General features: G+C 41.0%; 6 protein-coding genes across 6 annotated transcripts; 4 read left to right on the top strand and 2 right to left on the bottom strand.

Annotated features, from left to right (window-relative positions):
* Positions 1–981: 981 nt before the first annotated feature.
* I206_104297 (histone chaperone ASF1) lies at positions 982–2,134 on the bottom strand (the record flags this gene model as incomplete). Its single annotated transcript, XM_019155865.1, has 5 exons — positions 982–1,183; positions 1,283–1,550; positions 1,742–1,816; positions 1,886–1,985; positions 2,132–2,134. 5 exons carry the CDS (start codon positions 2,132–2,134, stop codon positions 982–984), a joined length of 648 nt encoding a protein of 215 aa, XP_019010823.1.
* A 555-nt stretch (positions 2,135–2,689) lies between these two features.
* I206_104296 (N2,N2-dimethylguanosine tRNA methyltransferase) lies at positions 2,690–5,489 on the top strand (the record flags this gene model as incomplete). The annotated part of the gene is made up of 12 exons (XM_019155866.1): positions 2,690–2,993; positions 3,053–3,120; positions 3,173–3,267; positions 3,327–3,620; positions 3,704–3,828; positions 3,884–3,947; positions 4,011–4,211; positions 4,273–4,447; positions 4,527–4,661; positions 4,724–4,806; positions 4,887–5,072; positions 5,168–5,489. The coding sequence occupies 12 exons, from the start codon at positions 2,690–2,692 to the stop codon at positions 5,487–5,489; spliced, it is 2,052 nt and encodes a 683-aa protein (XP_019010824.1).
* A 220-nt stretch (positions 5,490–5,709) lies between these two features.
* Positions 5,710–6,929, bottom strand: I206_104295 (cytosolic Fe-S cluster assembly factor CFD1; the record flags this gene model as incomplete). The annotated part of the gene is made up of 3 exons (XM_019155867.1): positions 5,710–6,290; positions 6,419–6,766; positions 6,851–6,929. 3 exons carry the CDS (start codon positions 6,927–6,929, stop codon positions 5,710–5,712), a joined length of 1,008 nt encoding a protein of 335 aa, XP_019010825.1.
* A 507-nt stretch (positions 6,930–7,436) lies between these two features.
* On the top strand, positions 7,437–11,083 carry I206_104294 (uncharacterized protein; the record flags this gene model as incomplete). Its single annotated transcript, XM_019155868.1, has 11 exons — positions 7,437–7,606; positions 7,818–7,988; positions 8,066–8,342; positions 8,420–8,619; positions 8,688–8,880; positions 8,942–9,068; positions 9,132–9,768; positions 9,834–10,092; positions 10,158–10,536; positions 10,610–10,875; positions 10,940–11,083. The coding sequence occupies 11 exons, from the start codon at positions 7,437–7,439 to the stop codon at positions 11,081–11,083; spliced, it is 2,823 nt and encodes a 940-aa protein (XP_019010826.1).
* A 1,699-nt stretch (positions 11,084–12,782) lies between these two features.
* On the top strand, positions 12,783–14,778 carry I206_104293 (uncharacterized protein; the record flags this gene model as incomplete). Its single annotated transcript, XM_019155869.1, has 6 exons — positions 12,783–12,886; positions 12,953–13,042; positions 13,095–14,238; positions 14,300–14,373; positions 14,427–14,514; positions 14,584–14,778. The coding sequence occupies 6 exons, from the start codon at positions 12,783–12,785 to the stop codon at positions 14,776–14,778; spliced, it is 1,695 nt and encodes a 564-aa protein (XP_019010827.1).
* Positions 14,779–15,599: 821 nt separating this feature from the next.
* I206_104292 (uncharacterized protein) lies at positions 15,600–16,874 on the top strand (the record flags this gene model as incomplete). The annotated part of the gene is made up of 1 exon (XM_019155870.2): positions 15,600–16,874. One exon carries the CDS (start codon positions 15,600–15,602, stop codon positions 16,872–16,874), a length of 1,275 nt encoding a protein of 424 aa, XP_019010828.2.
* Between the last annotated feature and the right edge of the window lie 940 nt (positions 16,875–17,814).

Here is a 17,814-nt window from a genome sequence, read left to right as displayed (position 1 = left end):
GACGTAGCAGGACTTGGTATTCATCAAACTCACGGTGGCATAATTGAGAATTCACCAGGGCCCCAACAACGTGTTGTTCGCTCTTTGACCGGATGTCCCCACATAGCCCTTGGACGATGCGTTCACCGGTCAGCAACTTCGCCTGAGTATACCTGTTCATAATTGCGATCATACTGATAAGATCGACGAGATCCACTTCGAACGTCCATGTGGCTGAAAGGTCCTGATTCTTGAATGATACCAGATTCACTAAAAGCAATAATGTCGTCCGAGAAAGTGATGCCAACGAATAACCTTGTTCAAAACCCATTTCAAGAATATTCAAGTGAACGAATATATACTTACTTTTAGTGCTCGTAGCCATGTGAAATACTACGGCATTTTCTCAGTTGAACACTCAGATTCTACATTGTACGTATTGGCGAGTACAGTGGATGGAAAAAAAGAAGAAACCATTAATTATAGTTAAGTGATTCATGAGTCGTACAGTGTCTTCCCGAAGAAGTTGGAAATTTATATAATAATGTAAGAAGATACGACAGGAGCCGGGAACATGGTTTTTCATATCCGCCAAAATCATGCTCTCAAATCATGTACTATAAGATCAATACTGCGTGGATTTGAATGACTTATACTCAGTCGATGAAATTAGTCATTCTGCTTATCACTCGCTGATGTTCTCGATCAACCATTTATGTATTCCATTTTTTAAGTCGAAATCAGCTTCCAAGTAGCGTCGTTGTTACACATCTCAACTCGTGTGAGTCATTGACCAATCGAAAACAATGAATTCTCTGAAGAATTCGTCTGATAGCGGAACACTTGTGGAACGCTAGATACCAGTGATGATGCTAATATGAATGCTTTTGATTTACATAGTACAGGTCTACATGAACGGAGTGTAGTTTTAATCCCCTCGATCACATACTGGTGATGATCACCATATCTCCTATCTCCCCAGTTAAGTCACGCCTTTCAAAACTATGACATCTCTACATCTTCTCCCCCTCCACCACCTGTTACACCAGCTACTTTCTGCACAGGTGGTGGTAGTGGTGCAGAGAACATTTCCGGATTTCCACCCGACGGAGGTAATTCTGCACCGTTCCCATTCGTATTACTACCAAATGATGGAGAATCAAAGGCTGATGCTTGTGGTGCTGAATCCCATGGATTTTGGAACCTATCAGAAAAACAAGAATATGGATTCAATTTATTTCTCCAAACCGCGAAAAGCCAGAGGGTTGCGTGAGGCTAGGACTAGAAGACAGTGTAAACCTACCTGGTCACTTTTGGCTTTTCAATCAACACATTTCTATACAGCTTATCCCATTGAACACTGGGTGGAGGGTTCTCTTTCCATTCTTCTTCCTCATAATATGTATTCACGTAATATCCAACTCGGACGAATTCCTTTTCCCTATACGATGCAGTGATAATTATAACGGTTACGCCTAGTATCTCTTCAGACTCGATCGACGGTAAGAGATTATGAGCTGGGGCCGGAGCTTGGAAATCGAATGCATTTATTCCTGCCGGTATAGGTCCGACTGTGAGATGTCGATCATGAGATATTGGTGAATTCGGATCATGAGTTTGATTAGGTATTGAAGTATGACGAGTATGGGTAAGATATAGGTTTCGTGCCATTGGTCAAGCGAAGGATCATAAGAGATGGATTCCATCGCTTCGTTAGCCTCTGTAGTTGTCTTCCATCAGAAAACTTATCGCATGGACTTACCGGAACAATTATCCAACTCTTGGTCGAATTCTTCCGATTTCGCTGATCCAACATATATCAATCGCCAATCGAGGTCTGCAACAGTGAAACGGTAAAGTCAGCTACCGCCCAGGTTCATCAATAGTCGAATGGCAGCGGACCTACCTTCTGCTAACGGTGCTATTGCTTCGAATTTGATTCGGAAATGATATGGATCATCGAATTTCGCTGGATTATTCACCAGTTCTATATTACGGATGTTTACCTGGATTTGATATCGTCAGCGAGCCAAAGCAAGAGAGGATGGAACTATGAGGAGATGAGCTCACGATAGACTATAGGGCAAAGAAGCGAGACAGATTGCATCATCAGCTTGATACAAAGGATGCACAAGGCGAAGATTGTACTTACCATTTTGATAGGAAATTCCTGGATCTATCGAGTTGCTAGGCTTTACAAAGAAAATCTTGGATGCAATGGGTGGTTGTCGTATATGTGCTAGGTGTCAACGATACTTGTGAGGATGGCAATATGAGTGCAGAAAATATTCGGTCGCTGAAGATCTTGAAAAGACAAAAGATTATTTAGTTGAGATGATGAAGAGGAAAGAGCAAGAATGAGACGCGACTTGACAATTATAATATTATTATCCTAAGCTCAGACGCGCATTACAATGTATAATGAAATAAAATCATGACGTGGAGTAATGTTCTCCTTTACCCGTTATTATCACTCATTTCGAATTATCCCTCCACTTGCGCAAGACACAAAAAGCAATAATTATTTTCGAGATTGATTTTCGAATTTCAAGACATTTGACTTTTCTGACAAAATATCAATGATTTACAACTAAGAAATATAGACATAATCCGTGCTTATCAAAGCTTTATGCTTATCCCCGCTAGGATTTCTTTCCACTGTCTACCTAAATTATTTATCAAAACCTCCATTAGATTAAATTCGCGCAAGATGTCAACTTCCACTTCAACCTCATCAGAAATCCCATATACGATTCCTCTTAAAGATGGAACTCCTAAAGGACATACAACTCATACCGAATCAACAACGACCATCTTCTTACCTAAAGAAGGAGCTTTCTTAAATCCTGTGCAACATTATAATCGAGATATGAGTGTAGCTGTAATTAGAGCATGGAATGAGCTAAGAAAGGAAGAGTTAGAGACGAAATTTAGAAACAAATTGGCTAAAAATGGTGGTGTACCCAAGAAGAAAAAGGGAAAGGGGAAAGAATTGACCAAAGAAGAAGACAAAGGTCAGCTCCTAGTTGCCCAATGATCAGGGCAAATGATAGCTGATTTTGGCAAACAGCAGATACCTCTGTTGAAGCACCAGCTGAACCCACGGCGGACGAACAACCTATTGCTGGACCTTCGACAGAGGTGAGCTAAGACTACGGTGAGATCTGCTGGTAAGCTGATACAATTGTTGTAGCGCAAATTCCGACCACCTTCTATAAATATATTAGAAGCCCTCGCTGCTACGGGTTTGCGATCAATCAGATATGCAAAAGAAATACCTAATGTCAAGTGAGCCAATTCTGTGATTTCATCAAAAATACCTTGGTTGACGAATATGTATATGTAAGATTCGTACTGGCAAACGATCTTTCGCCGTCCGCTTGTGAAGCTATGAGAAGGAATGTTGAATTCAACGGAGTAGGAGAAGACTCTTTAACACCTAGACAACCAGGGGTAACAAATCCTCTGGTCACTGGAGATGAAGTGAAAGCAGAAGGTGGAGAAGAGACAGTACAAGAAGCAGAAAAGAAGGTAGAAGAACCGAAACCACTGATAGGAGAAGACGGATTGGAGATCAAAGATAGAGTCGGAAGAAGACCTGGATGTAGAGGTAGAGTGAAGATCAACGAAGGAGATGCCTGGTGAGTATCGTATATAACCATGACTCATGGTCATGATCGGAAACCTAGAGTTCGTTAGGCTCATTCCCAAATCCTCTGCGCAGTGCCTTTATGTATTCACACAGATCGCCTGTCGGACCATCTTCTCGAGTGGATGTAGTAGATTTGGATCCATACGGAACAGCAGCACCTTTCATAGATGCAGCTATAGGCAGTATTTCGGACGGAGGTGAGCTCAATGCAGACTCATTCTATAAGTTTGTTGAGCTGATATCATTCGACAGGATTACTGGCTATAACATGTACGGACTTAGCGGTTCTTGCAGGACAACAATATCCTGAGAAATGGTAAGCTTTCCGTTGCTCATCTAAATAATGCGTTCTGACTAATACAATGTCGGAACAAATTAGTTATTCGAATTACGGAGGAACAAATGTTCATGCTGAATACACTCATGAAGCTGCATTACGATTAGTCTTGCATTCATTAGCAAATTGTGCAGCAAGATATGGAAGATACATTACCCCGTTATTATCGTTTTCAATTGACTTTTATGTCAGACTGTTTATCAGGGTGAATACTGGCCCAGAGCAGGTCAAGAGGGTTGCAAGGTGAGCCGATAGATTTTACGGGCGAGATGATGTGAAATTGATTAATGAGATCACCTTGCAGCAAAAGTGGAGTCGTCTTCACATGCAATTTCTGTGAATCGTCAGTAATTCAACCATTTGGAAGGATTGTAGAGAGAGAAACTTCGAAAGGAGTGGTCAGGGAAACTTTCAAAACTCATGCGGGACCAACTGCAAAGAATGGAAGTAATTGTGAAGAATGCGGAGGTACGATGCATGTGAGTCGGCTTGACGGAAATGAAAGAAGATGAATGCAGTCTTGTGATGCAGTCGTTGACGTTGATGTGATGTTTCTAGCTTGGCGGACCTTTATGGCTTGGACCAATTCAAGATTCTACATTTGCCAAACGAGTAATGAATGAAATATCAGCTCAGGAGAAGGAGTACAAAACTTTCCCTAGGATGTTAGGAATGTTATCACTTGCCGCTCAAGTAAGTTCTTTAATGCTTTCATTGTGATATTCTCAGGCTAATTAAATATAATGCGTATGTAGGAACTACCCGAACCTTTCTTCTTTACGGCCAATAGAATAGCTAAGAGTGTTCATATGCCTTCTTTGCCTCTCAATAAGATCTTGTGAGTCCTCCATTTGAAGTATTATCTTGCATTTAGAATTTCGTCATTTTTCACATTGACTGATGCTTTTCGAATCACAGATCTGCACTTTTGAATGCAGGATATAAGGTGTCTCGATCCCATGCTCAAGCAGGAGCAATAAAGACCAATGCACCTAGATCATTCTTATATGATATACATCGAGAAGAAGCTAAAACTAATCCAATAAGGATTGATAAGATTGCTGAAGGTAGTCCGGCAAGAGTTCTCATAGCTAAACCAATGACGTGAGTCTAAATAATCATTACTTCTCCACAAGATTTAATACCCCTAGGAGCTTTACTCGGAATTATTGTAGAAGCTAACTGAATTATGAGATTAGACATACAATCGATTTTACTCCTCATTCTGATGCTTTATTGGAGAGAACAGGTAAAGAAACTTTTTATCAGATCAATCCATTACCAAATTGGGGTCCTGCACCAAGAGCAAAATCTATTCAAGTTAATATTTCTGAGCCTATCAAAGAGAATAAGAGGAAAGTTGAAGAAATTTTACAAGATACAAGCGAGAGTAAGAAGGCTAAGGTAGAAATCACTGAACCCAATGAGGTGGTTATTGAGGATATTCAGAAGGATGTAAAGGATGAGACCTCAAATGGGGAAAGCCAGGAGACGAAAGAGGAGGAAATGATGAATTTGTAGATCAGATTTTTCCCGAGTTGAAGGGAGGTAACTGGTGGGAAAATAATTAAGGTATTTGTACGTTGTCTATAATGCACAATCAGAAATTGTTATATTGGAAATACTTTTTATGATATATATACGGAAGATGATCCACATCTACGAAATCCATATAATACAACAATTGACGTAATACAAAAGTGAATAAAATACCTTCTATGTTTTGAAAAAATACCCATTTTTATTGTTGACTTTCTAAATTTTGTTTAATTTGATTTTTCCTCTCTTCAATCTTTTCAATTAGATTATCTGTGATTTCTTTCCATACTTTTGAACTTGTCGTATCATTATATTTATCTAACAATGGAAATTGTGATTGTTCTCCTTCCAAGCCATTTATATTTACAATCCCATCACCAACTTCATTTTGATTTTGTTGATTTGATGAATTTATTTGAGAAGTTATAGGTATTTCACCTTTACTTACACTATCTAATAATTTAACTAAATTAGTATCAATAGGTACTTTACCTAAATAATTTAAATTTTCTTTTTTAGATAATTCAAAAACTTTATTTTGATCACCATAAATATTTGAAATTTCATTACAACATGGACAAACGTATCCTGACATATTTTCAACTAAACCCATTACAGGTAAATTTAATTTTTTTGTAAAAGATAATGATTTAATTGTATCATTTATACTTGTTATTTGAGGTGTTGTAATTAAAATTGAAGTTGGAGTTGTTGGTTTTAAATTATTTGGTATAAATAAAGGATGTAAGTGAGTAAGTAAAGATATATGTTCATCGGATGTTCCTTTTAAAAAAGTGAATGAAATGAAAAAAAAGTTAGCTTAAAAGTCGAAATAGGTTATTTAAAATTAATGATATAAATGTTTTATATTTCCAAACAAGTACGGCAAAATATCATAATCTAAAACTCACCAGGAGGAGTATCAATAACTAAATAATCTAATTCACCCCATCTTACTTCACTTAAAAATTGCCTTATCATACCATCTTTTTTAGGTCCTCTCCAAACTACAGAATCTCCACGATCTTTTAATAAAAATCCTATACTCATTACACCTAATCTTTTTTCAGAATCAACGTAAACTGGAACCCAGCCTGCTGAGGATTGATGTACAGTTGCTTCTGGTAAATCTAATCCTACCATCCTAGGTAATGATGGTCCTGTTATATCTAAATCTAATAGTCCTACTCTATTTGAAGGTGATTGAGAAAGAAGAGAAAGTGCTAATTGCACTGAAGAGGATGATTTTCCAACTCCACCTGTCAATCGTAAAGGATTTAGTAAGCGGCTAGTAAAACAATAAGAATAGGTGAAAATAATAGAATATGAATTAGATAGCTTACCTTTACCTGACAATACAATTATGATATTTTTCACCGAAGCCAGTCGACGAGACACAGGGGTTTCGATAGGAGCTGACATTTTGTTGAGAAACTTGTACTTTTTATCAGGTATGTAGCAAGATCCGATACTAATTATGTCGTTTTTTCAATTCCGCTCTTAGTATGTAGCGAAAATAAGTTGAAAAGGTCGGAACATACTATTAGAGTTGTCTTGATCAGCAATCTCATCTCGAGGCCTCGACTGACTTTTCAAGTGGAGGTTGTTTATTACGTAAGTACTTCCATAAGAAGGTCCTTGCCACCGACTTTCGTCGAATTCGTCTTCACTTGAGCAAGTTTCAACCCATGAATTCAATTTACATTTTACTTAGTTCTTCTTCATCCATGAAAACATCCCTGACAGATCCAGCTCCGTTGTCAGAGGATCTGGCTTGTACATCTCCTAGATCTTAGCCTACTACGAATCACCGTATCATTTACCTCAAAAAGAGCGGACAATTGAAGCTCAGCCTCAACTCGACAACCTATCGACTTGATAAATACCTTTTGCCTCGGGTTTAATTAGACAAGGAAAAATATCGACAAGATGTCACATCTCGGTACTGTCAGACATATACCCAAAGAGGTACGATATAATTTCTTGCAAATGGCAGCTCCTACTTCCTATGTAGCTGGTTTAGGACGAGGTGCTTCTGGTTTCACAACAAGATCAGATATAGGTCCTGCTAGAGAAGGACCTTCTGCCGAGACAATAGCGTGAGTAAAAGCCGTTTTATGCTTCGCCTGTACAACATTATCCTTGCGGCTGCTTTACGAATCTCCACATCACTGGTCACTATGTCCTTCCCCTAACCGACATATCGGTTTCGCCAGACCTTCCTTCTCTCATACTTAAGGTGCTACTGCTATCTTTTGTTGACCGTCTTTCAGAGCAAAGCTGATTGCTCATTCTTTCCGTATCATTTAGTGAAGCTCAAGCTAAGAGAGGCGAAGAAGTGCCTGATCCTGAAGCCTTACAAGATCCAGATGACGAAAGGAATCTGTTTGCTGGAACAGTGTACGAAGCGGATGATGAAGAGGCAGATCGTATATGGGAGAGTGTAGATGATCGTATGGATGCAAGGCGTAAAGCTAGAAGGTAAGCCCTTGGTCTCTTCAACCATCGCATAATTAAGCAAATTGTTAAGCTGATCATTCATTTCAAATTGATCTCAGAGATGCAGCAGAAGCAGAACAAGCAGCGAAAGATAGAGCGTTGAATCCAAAATTGCAAACGCAATTTGCGGATTTGAAGCGGAATCTGAGTTCCTTGAATGATACGGATTGGGATAGTATACCTGAAGCTGGTAATTTGACAGGGAAAAGGCGAAAACATAATATGAGATTGGAAGAAAATCAAAACGGTCGAAGTTATGCTGTATCAGATACGGTCGTAGCGGATATCGCCAACAGGAATATACTGTTAGGCGAGCTTGATAAAGCTCAACAAGAGGTAAGCCTTTTCCTTTTTCGTTGGTTATCAATCCATGAGCAGGCTGGTAAGCTGACGACAGTGTATTGAAATAACAGAACGGCGGGTTCGATACTCCTGCAGCGGACGGTACAATGACAGATTTCATCGCTATTGGTAATGCCAGAGACAAAGTTTTATCATTACAACTGGATAGAGCTTCAAAGGATGCCGCCAATGGGTCTTCGACAAGTGTGGATCCCAGAGGATATATGACTGCTTTGAATAGTCAGATCGTTCAGACAGATGCTCAGATTGGGTAAGTCAGCAGGCAGATAGCCATCCACCGTTTCGTCTGGTGAAACGAAGCTGATATTCCTTTCCCAGTGATATCAAACAAGCTCGACAACTCCTGCAAAATCTGATTCAAACCAATCCTAAGCACGCTCCAGGTTGGATCGCTGCAGCTTCGCTGGAGGTGCACGCTAAGAAAATGGTGGCTGCCAGAAAGATTATTGCTGAAGGTTGTGAGAAATGTCCGAAGAGTGAAGATGTATGGCTAAATGCTGCGGAGCTTAATGTAAGTTCTCCCAATTCCGTAAGAATTGTTCTGGTCCGGCATTGACGTATACGGATTTTAGACTCCCGAAAATGCTAAAGTCATCCTCGGACGAGCGGTACAGCATGTACCGCAGTCAGTGAAAGTATGGCTAAAAGCTTCCTCATTGGAATCGGACGTGATGGCCAAGAAAAGAGTCCTGCGAAAAGGTCAGCTATCTGTCAACCAAGCGATTCCTGACACTGAGCTGATGTATGTCTTGATATTCACAGCGCTTGAGTTCATACCCAATTCCGTGCGATTGTGGAAAGAGACCGTCAATCTCGAGGACGATCCAGAAGATGCTCGTGTACTGCTTACGCGAGCAGTTGAGGTCATCCCTACTTCCGTGGAACTATGGCTCACTCTGGCTAGGTTGGAAACTCCTGAAAACGCCAAGCAAGTACTCAATTCAGCCCGAAAGCGTATTCCAACTTCCCACGAAATTTGGATCGCGGCTGGTCGACTTGCCGAACAATCACCCGCCGCGATTGGCGACGTCAAAGTTGAAGAAGAGGCCGAGAGAACACGCAAACTAGCTTCACAAGTCGATAAGCTTATGGTCGGTGCTGTCAAATCTTTAGAGAAGAACCAAGTGATCCTTGCAAGGGAACAATGGTTACAAGAAGCCGAACAATGTGAGCAAGATGGATCACCTCTGACGGCTCAAGCCATTGTCAAAGCCACTATACATCAAGATGTAGAGGAAGAAGATCGAAAGAATGTCTGGGTGGAAGATGCCGAACGAGCTGCGAAGGGCGGATTCTACGAAGTTGCACGAGCATGTTATGTTGTTGTGCTCGAAACTTTCCCTACTTCACCTTCTGTTTGGAGAAAAGCTGCTGAATTCGAGAAAGCTCACGGTACACCGTAAGTCTCGTCATTGTGGATATTGGCCGAGCCTTGCGCTGATCTGTTCGTACTGACTGTCGTAGACAAGCTGTCCAAGATATTCTCGCCAAAGGTGTTGTTCATTGTCCCAATGCCGAAGTCCTCTGGCTTATGGCCGCCAAAGAAAAATGGGTTGGAGGAGATGTGCCTGGAGCTCAAGCAATTTTGTCGGAAGCTTTCAAGCAGAACGAAGACTCAGAATCAATCTTCTTGGCTGCCGCCAAACTTGCTGCCGAGACAGGCGAAATGGAAGCTGCTACTCAAATTCTTGAAAAAGCTAGAGTACAAGCTGATACCGATCGTGTATGTCCTACTCCTAATATCCCCCGCGCGCTTGCAGGATTACGCTGATACGATTTTCGTCACAGATATGGATGAAGTCAGCTGTACTTCAGCGTCAACTCGGTCAATTGGATGCAGCTTTAGAAACTCTTGAAGCAGCTATAAAGAAATACCCGACGTTTGACAAATTACATATGATTCGTGGGCAGATACACGAATCTCGTGGTGCGACCGCCAACGCTCGAGCGGCTTACGCACAAGGATGTAAGGCTTGTCCGAAGTCTATACCTCTATGGATATTAGCAGCTCGTCTAGAAGAGAAGGCGGGCATAACCATCAAAGCTAGATCATTGCTTGAAAGTGCTCGTATGAAGTTGCCGAAGAATGACGAACTGTGGGCGGAAAGTGTGAAAATTGAAGAGAGGACAGGTACTCAACAGCAAGCTAAAGCTGTATTGGCGCGAGGTTAGTCTGGTCTTATTCTGTTGGTCTATGATTGAATCCGTCGGAAAAGCCGCTGATATGTGTTGTGTCTCAGCAATGCAAGAATGTCCGACTTCGCCCATATTATGGTCAATGGCTATATTCATGGAACAACCTCAACAACGTAAAGGACGATCGGTTGATGCTCTTAAAAAAGCAGGTGAACATCCTGCTGTCATTTTGGCTGTAGCTAGATTATTCTGGGGAGAAAGAAAGATTGAAAAGACAAGACAATGGATGCAGAATGCTATAACGGCAGATCAGGATTGGGGAGATGCTTGGGGATGGTGGTTAAAATTTGAGAAACAACATGGTGAACCTGTAAGTGTATTTTGCGTCTTACCAGACTCGGTCAAAGCTAATACGTCTCGATAACTGAATGTAGGAAAGACAAGAATTAGTCATCGAGAGATGTATAGCGGCTTCTCCACATCACGGTCCAGTATGGCAGGCTGTGTCGAAAGATCTAGCGAATATTGGAAAAACGACGAGGGAGATCATCGAACTTGTTTCGCAACGTTTAGAATGATTGGATATCAAAATCGAAGCGTCAATAGACATCTCGATTGTAGATCTTATGCATCATGCAACACCATGAGATACAAACAGCCTACGTAGAAAAAACCGTAATATTCCAGATGGCAATTTGCCAACTAGTCCAGTTGCAATCTTACCGTGACGTAGGTGGTGTGCTAGTCTCGATTCGATATTTAGCTGAACGCAGTAGTATCGAGTCTGTCACCGCCAAGATGTACTATGGATGGGATGATGTTCACCAAATCCAGACTCAGTAAAAATAAGTGATAAACTGATTCCGCACTAAATTGACTCGACCACACATGACTCTTCTCCAAGGCTGAGATCTTTCATTCATTGATCAAAAGGAAGGTTCCGGACCGATTAATTTTGATCATTCGCTTGTTGTTGTTGTAGTTTAGTAGTTTTGTTTACATCAAAAGGGAATCAATTGATCAACACGTAAGGAACGCAAGATGTTTTCCCCTTTTTTTTCCTCTGATCACCCCGCATTTCAAAGGTATATTGACCCTGAGGTCTGTCTTGTCTGATCCTATCCATTGGGATTTATGTTTATTTCTTTCGAATGAATTGCCCGGAATTATACGCGATTAACTTTCCTAATCCTTTAACATTATTGATGATTAATATCATCAAGCCATAGGAATCGCAATGTTCCATCCAAAGAGTAAACAAGTAATAACGTTCACTCAACATGAATTTGCTTATCCTCAGATCATATGCTCTTTCTATGCTAGAATATAATGTAGGTGTCTCACCACAAAGTGATGTATACGGCAAAAATAGGCTTCCAATAAACACGGAATTACCCCACTTTTATTGTTGTGGTTGTAAGATCTGAATTACATTTGTCAAAATCTCATCCGCATGCTACAGTAGTACTTGTACGTACACTGACTTACGAACAAGCCTTTCCTAAGAAGTGATCATGGGACTTGGACTTGTAATTTCATTCCAGTAGATGTCTTTCTACCTTCTTTCATCATCTTATTTCTCCCCCAAAAAAAACCTCTTGATATTGATCTTCGTCTATACTCGTACAGCCATTCACCTTACGCCTCTTTATTCGTGTTTATCCACTGATCACATACATCGATATAATTGATAAATACACGCTCATTTTAAAAGATTTCACGAATCTCAATAACATCACGCGATCATAAATTAGTTGGAACGACCAGTCTAGCCCAGACGCAAATCAATATTTCAATATTGCCTAATATTTATTATTCACAGTTACTTTGCAGATCCGCAAATAACACCAACGACACACGCTCTAACGCAATTAGCTTGTTTGGTTCCTAACCCCCTTGGGTCCCCATCGAATATCACCTGATTTCTGCAGAAACGACCGTGCGCTAGCCTCCTTCCCCTTCAAAAGCACCAAAGTTCAGATCATTTCGCCCCATCAGTCTCGATCTTTTACCCTCTCCTCACTAGTACAACTGACATCGTATCCAGACTACCATACCAAGTTCTCGTTGACAACGAAACATGTCTTGTTGAGTTTGTCAACATTGCCTCTACATCTTACATTCGTTATAGTACCACAGTAACACGCTCGATGATTCACGCTCTTTACATACACGACAAATAAACAGAAACCCAAATAGAAAAACAGCCCTTGTACCTGATCAACAGAACCTTTATAAATCTTCACCCTACTCCCCACCAACCAAAAATCAAAGAAAATGCTACACTACACGACGCTTTTGTCGATAATATCGCTGCTTTCGGTCATCAGCGTGACGGATGCCGCCACAGCAGATCAATGGAAGGGAAAGTCGATATATCAGTAAGTCAGCTCATCAACATGGGAAAAGAGTGCATTTGGCAATTTGTGCTTACTATCATTATTCAGATTATTCACGGATAGATTCGCACCTCCTTCCGCCACTGCTCCTGCACGTACTTCCCCTCTTCCCGAGACTTGTGATCCTATACAACAAACGTAAGCTGACTTGTTCATACAGAAGATGACCAATGCTGACAGGCTCTTTTAGATGGTGCGGTGGTACATGGCTTTCCATCATCGATAAATTAGATTACATCCAAGGAATGGGATTTGATGCCGTTTGGATATCACCTGTCTCTCAAAATATCGATGTTTATACACCATACAATTACGCTTATCACGGATATTGGGTTAATGACCCTCTAACGCTCAATCCTCGGTTTGGATCTGCGGACGACTTGAAAGCTTTATCAGGCGCTTTACATGCCCGAGGGATGTATTTGATGGTGGATGTTGTAGTCAACAATATCCCAACTTTGAATGCTTATGACTCTGTCAACTCTACTGCCCTAAAATTGGACGGATCTAGATGGACTGATCCAGCCGAATTCCACCCTCAGTGTTGGATTGATTACAATAATCAAACTTCAGTCGAATATTGTTGGTTAGGAGATGATAAAGTCGCTTTGATGGACGTAAACACCGAAAATCCTACTGTAATTTCCACTTTGAACAGCTGGATTGGTAATCTGACATCCACATACGGTATCGATGGTTTACGAATTGACGCTGCCAAACATGTCCCTGGACCATTTTGGACTGATTTCTGTAAAGCTGGTGGAGTTTTCTGTATTGGAGAAGTATACGGATCCGATATAAATTTCGCAGCTTCTTTTCAAACACAAAAATGGATGGATTCTGTTCTTGGTTATCCATTATATTACGGAATTGTTAATGGTTTCGGTACTCCTAATGGAAATATGTCAAATTTCGTGGAAGTTGCTCAACAAACATTAGCCACATTCCCTCAACCTGGATTATTAGGTAACTTCATTGAAAATCACGATTTACCAAGATGGAGGAATACAACTTCTGATCCTCAATTAGCTTACAATGCAATGGTTGCTCAATTTATGTTTGATGGTTTACCAGTAGTTTATTATGGTCAAGAACAAGATTTCTCACATGGCGCAGGTGATCCATATAATCGAGCTGCTTTATGGCCTTCCAATTATGCCAATACGACAACTTATCAACATATTAAACGATTAAATGATATTAGACATGCAGTCATTTCTAATGGTACACAATTCGGGGGCAAAAACTTCTTGGACTCACAAACTACCATTGTAGCTTCAACCAAGACCGATGTGGCATTTAGAAAAGGTCCTCTGCTTGCCGTTTTGACCAATGTAAGCCTATAATCTCTCGTCCGGAGCAACTGACCGGCACTGACATTGGATACTTGATTAGCGTGGAAGTCCTAATGTCCCACAAACTTTCGGTGTACCTACTAGTGGCTGGTCAGCCCAATCGGCAGTCATAGAGTGAGTATAGAGAAACTTATATTCTTGATACTTGTGCTGATCTTGTTTCCTAGCTTGCTATCTTGTAAACAATATCCTGTTGGTTCCGGAGGTGCAATCTCTGTCTCATACGCAGCCTCAGGATATGGTGGTATGCCTTATGTAAGTGACAGCTTTGGATTTAGCGTCTCGGCTTATTGGCTGACAATTTACGTCTACCATTTTTTCCAGATATTTGCCTCTCAAATTGACGCAAGCGCCTTGAGAATCTGTGGTGATGTTGGGGTAGCTACATATGTCTCAGCCAATACCACCACAACTACTTCATCAGCTTCGACAATAATACCAATCCAAGCATCGAAAGAATTCATATCAGTCTTAGCGGCAGGACTAGTCGGTTTAGCAGTAGCTTTATCATTGGTATAATTGCACAACCAAACAACGAATTAGAATACTTTCAAGAAATATCATACGCAGCATAAAATTTAAAAAACGGCATGGTATCTCATAAATGAATCTCACGAACTTCATAACGTTGTTCTTCATATACCGCATCATTGGACATTTTCAAAAAGGGGTTTTACTATTACTTTACATGATTTATAAGCATATCATATCTAGCATTTTCAATATCATTCAATACGAAATACTAGTCAAATTACATACAAGTCATATCAAGTGAATAATTTATTGTTGTATCATTATTTGAATGTACGGGTTTTATTGCAACGAGACAAGCTATATATGCATAGCATGATACTTTACCATCCTGACTTAAGATCATCAACAGTGCATGGTTGATGTCCAGGAATGGCACGCGGCTGCATCTGATGAGAGGGGTCTGTGCGTAAAATTGATGGTCAAATAGTCAAGTTGACTCACCTCGCAAAGGACTGTTTTCGCATATATATATATATACACAATGCATCGATTCATAATGTTAATCTATCTGTTCTCTTTTCTATTCTCGTCTTATCTTTATCATTCACCACGATAATAACCAAGCCCACCGCAATCACAATCTCTTTACTTGATTCCTTGACTTTTACCTACAACAACTTCAACCTTTTATACCTACAACAACTTCAACCTTTTTTTAATCAGCATCGATTCGTACTACAATCAACCTATTGTCCACAGAGTGAGTCATATCACGGGTCTCGATTATTCCGTCATCGTATGTGTTCATAATGACGCTGATGACGAATACTCCCATTTGACAGGTCATTGGGATACCGATTATCACCATGACATTCAGCATATCGCTCACCCAAACAGCTAAACGTCCTCAATCTCCTTCATTTTCCTGCGAGTCCAACAAGAAATCCATGCACATCCTGTCAGTCACTGTGCCTCCCGATGTAATTTCTCGAATAGCTTTCTTCGCCGACAACCCAACTCGAGCAAAACTTCTTCGTACTTCCACCTCGAATTATCTTCTGGTCAGCCGTATCCTCTACGAACGAATCACCATCTCCAAAGAGAACGCAGCGAAATTGTTCCTGGGACTTCCTCGAAGTGTACCTCAACCGTTTCAAAAAGATACCGAAACTGATGTGGGGGAATCTTTGCATTTGCAATGGCCTGATATTTCAATCGAAATCGACGATGAAGCCGCCATATGCAAGGACGATACAGGAGAAGCTATATCGCCAATTTATATCGTCTCGCAAGTTACATTCCACCGTAAGATAGCTTTGCTCAAGCTCGTCAAGCACATCACCATTTCATCACTTCCGGATCACCACATCTGTAAAGATCTGGAGGCTTGGCCGAGATCCCATCACGTAGGGCGAACTCTCTTTCCCAATGCCGCGTCAACTTGCTATCAAGCCCTCGCGGTTTGGCAATTTCTGGATTGGTCCGATAGACATATCGACTTTGACTCCCACCATACGCATCCTCTGGCCAAGATTCTTTCAAGCTTCGGTAAAACCCATCACACATGTATCACCTGGCCTGACTCAGACCAGTCCATGGAAGCCGCGTACATCAATACTAGGCAACGAGCAGGTACCAAGTTATCCATTGATCAATTGAAAGAACGTTTCGCGGGCTTAATTAATCGGTGTGACTATAGCATCATGCGTCACCTGGTCCCGTTTCGAGTAGAGGCTCTCAATATACACCAATTCCGCTCAGGCCACATACCTGTTAAACACAAGAAAGTCCGTGTATTCTTCAGCGATTGTGATTGCCGAGCTCCTACTACTGCCAAGCGTTGTGTCGGACACATTGACCACGCCACTCGAGTTAAATCCTTATGTGGCCTCGCCTCTTCAGTCGCTTCATCCAGAGACTGGAATACCAGGATATCTCTGAAACAGTCAATAAGTGAAATTTGGGAGCTAGTTTCACCTCCAAAGCGATACTCATCCGATGCTGGCTCAGAGGGTCAGTGGTTCGAGCTAAAACAAGAAGTCATCAAAAAGCATCCCGATTGGGAGAATGAGGGGTCAATTATGGTAGAATATGATTTCGCAGCTCCATGTGAGTTGTGCGGAACGAAGAACGGTGTATGAAGAAGGTTGCGATGACTAGAAGGTACGCTATATCGGCTTACAGATACACCTGCGAAATGGAGCTGAAGTCAAAATTCGCGCAGCTATTGCTACGTGATTATCCCAACTCAACGAAGATCAATCAGCTCATGCGCGCGGAAAGAACGGCGACTACAGGACTTCTCTCCATCATCATGTTCATTTTCGTTCCTTTCAACATGTTGTTATTTACCTTTTCTCACTCCAAAAGGGGAGTTTAAACATTTGCTGTTCAAATCCCAAGGCTGGCAATTCACTTGTGTATCATACATGATCCATACACGTCATGTTGAACTCTAAGCTATGTATTGTGCATACATGTCATCGACTCTTGCGGTACATCACAGGTTGCGACTCGGATAATGGTGGTGCCTAGGGAAATGTGACCGTACATAGACGAGCATAGTTATCGATAGATGCCCTCACCTAAAGCAACCCAAGTATCAAAACATCTTTCTGTATTCCTTCCTCTCACATATAAATCCACCTCCAGAATAGGAAATTTAGTGGGGACCCCTTTTCACGGTGTTCCGAGGTCAGACCAAAAGGAAAGGTAAAGATCAAAGATGAATTTTTCTCCGGTTTTCCCATGACTTGACCCTAAAATTACTTAGACATCCGAGAGTTACGTTAGTCTGATTATATATAAAATTATGTTTCGCTTGGTCCTTTCACCCCTCTTTTTGGGAAAAAACCTGTTGCCGGAATAGGCTTAAATAGCTGAGTCAAGCCACCATCAACTTTTCTACTTACCGGGAAAACCACGTGTTTCACTGTAGTACTATATATAACTGGATGCACAGACCAGATTTTCAACTTATTTTCAAAGTCGCGTCTAATTTCTCTTTACCTTCTTCTTTCTCTTTCCTGAATAAATCATTTATTTGGTCCACTCGTACTACACTACGTACAACCAATTCAC

The sequence above is a fragment of the Kwoniella pini genome, chromosome 5 (assembly GCF_000512605.2).
Source record: "Kwoniella pini CBS 10737 chromosome 5, complete sequence".
NCBI lineage: Eukaryota > Fungi > Basidiomycota > Tremellomycetes > Tremellales > Cryptococcaceae > Kwoniella > Kwoniella pini.
Note: the sequence above shows the minus strand (reverse complement) of the source record. Positions and strands in the feature narration are given on the sequence as shown.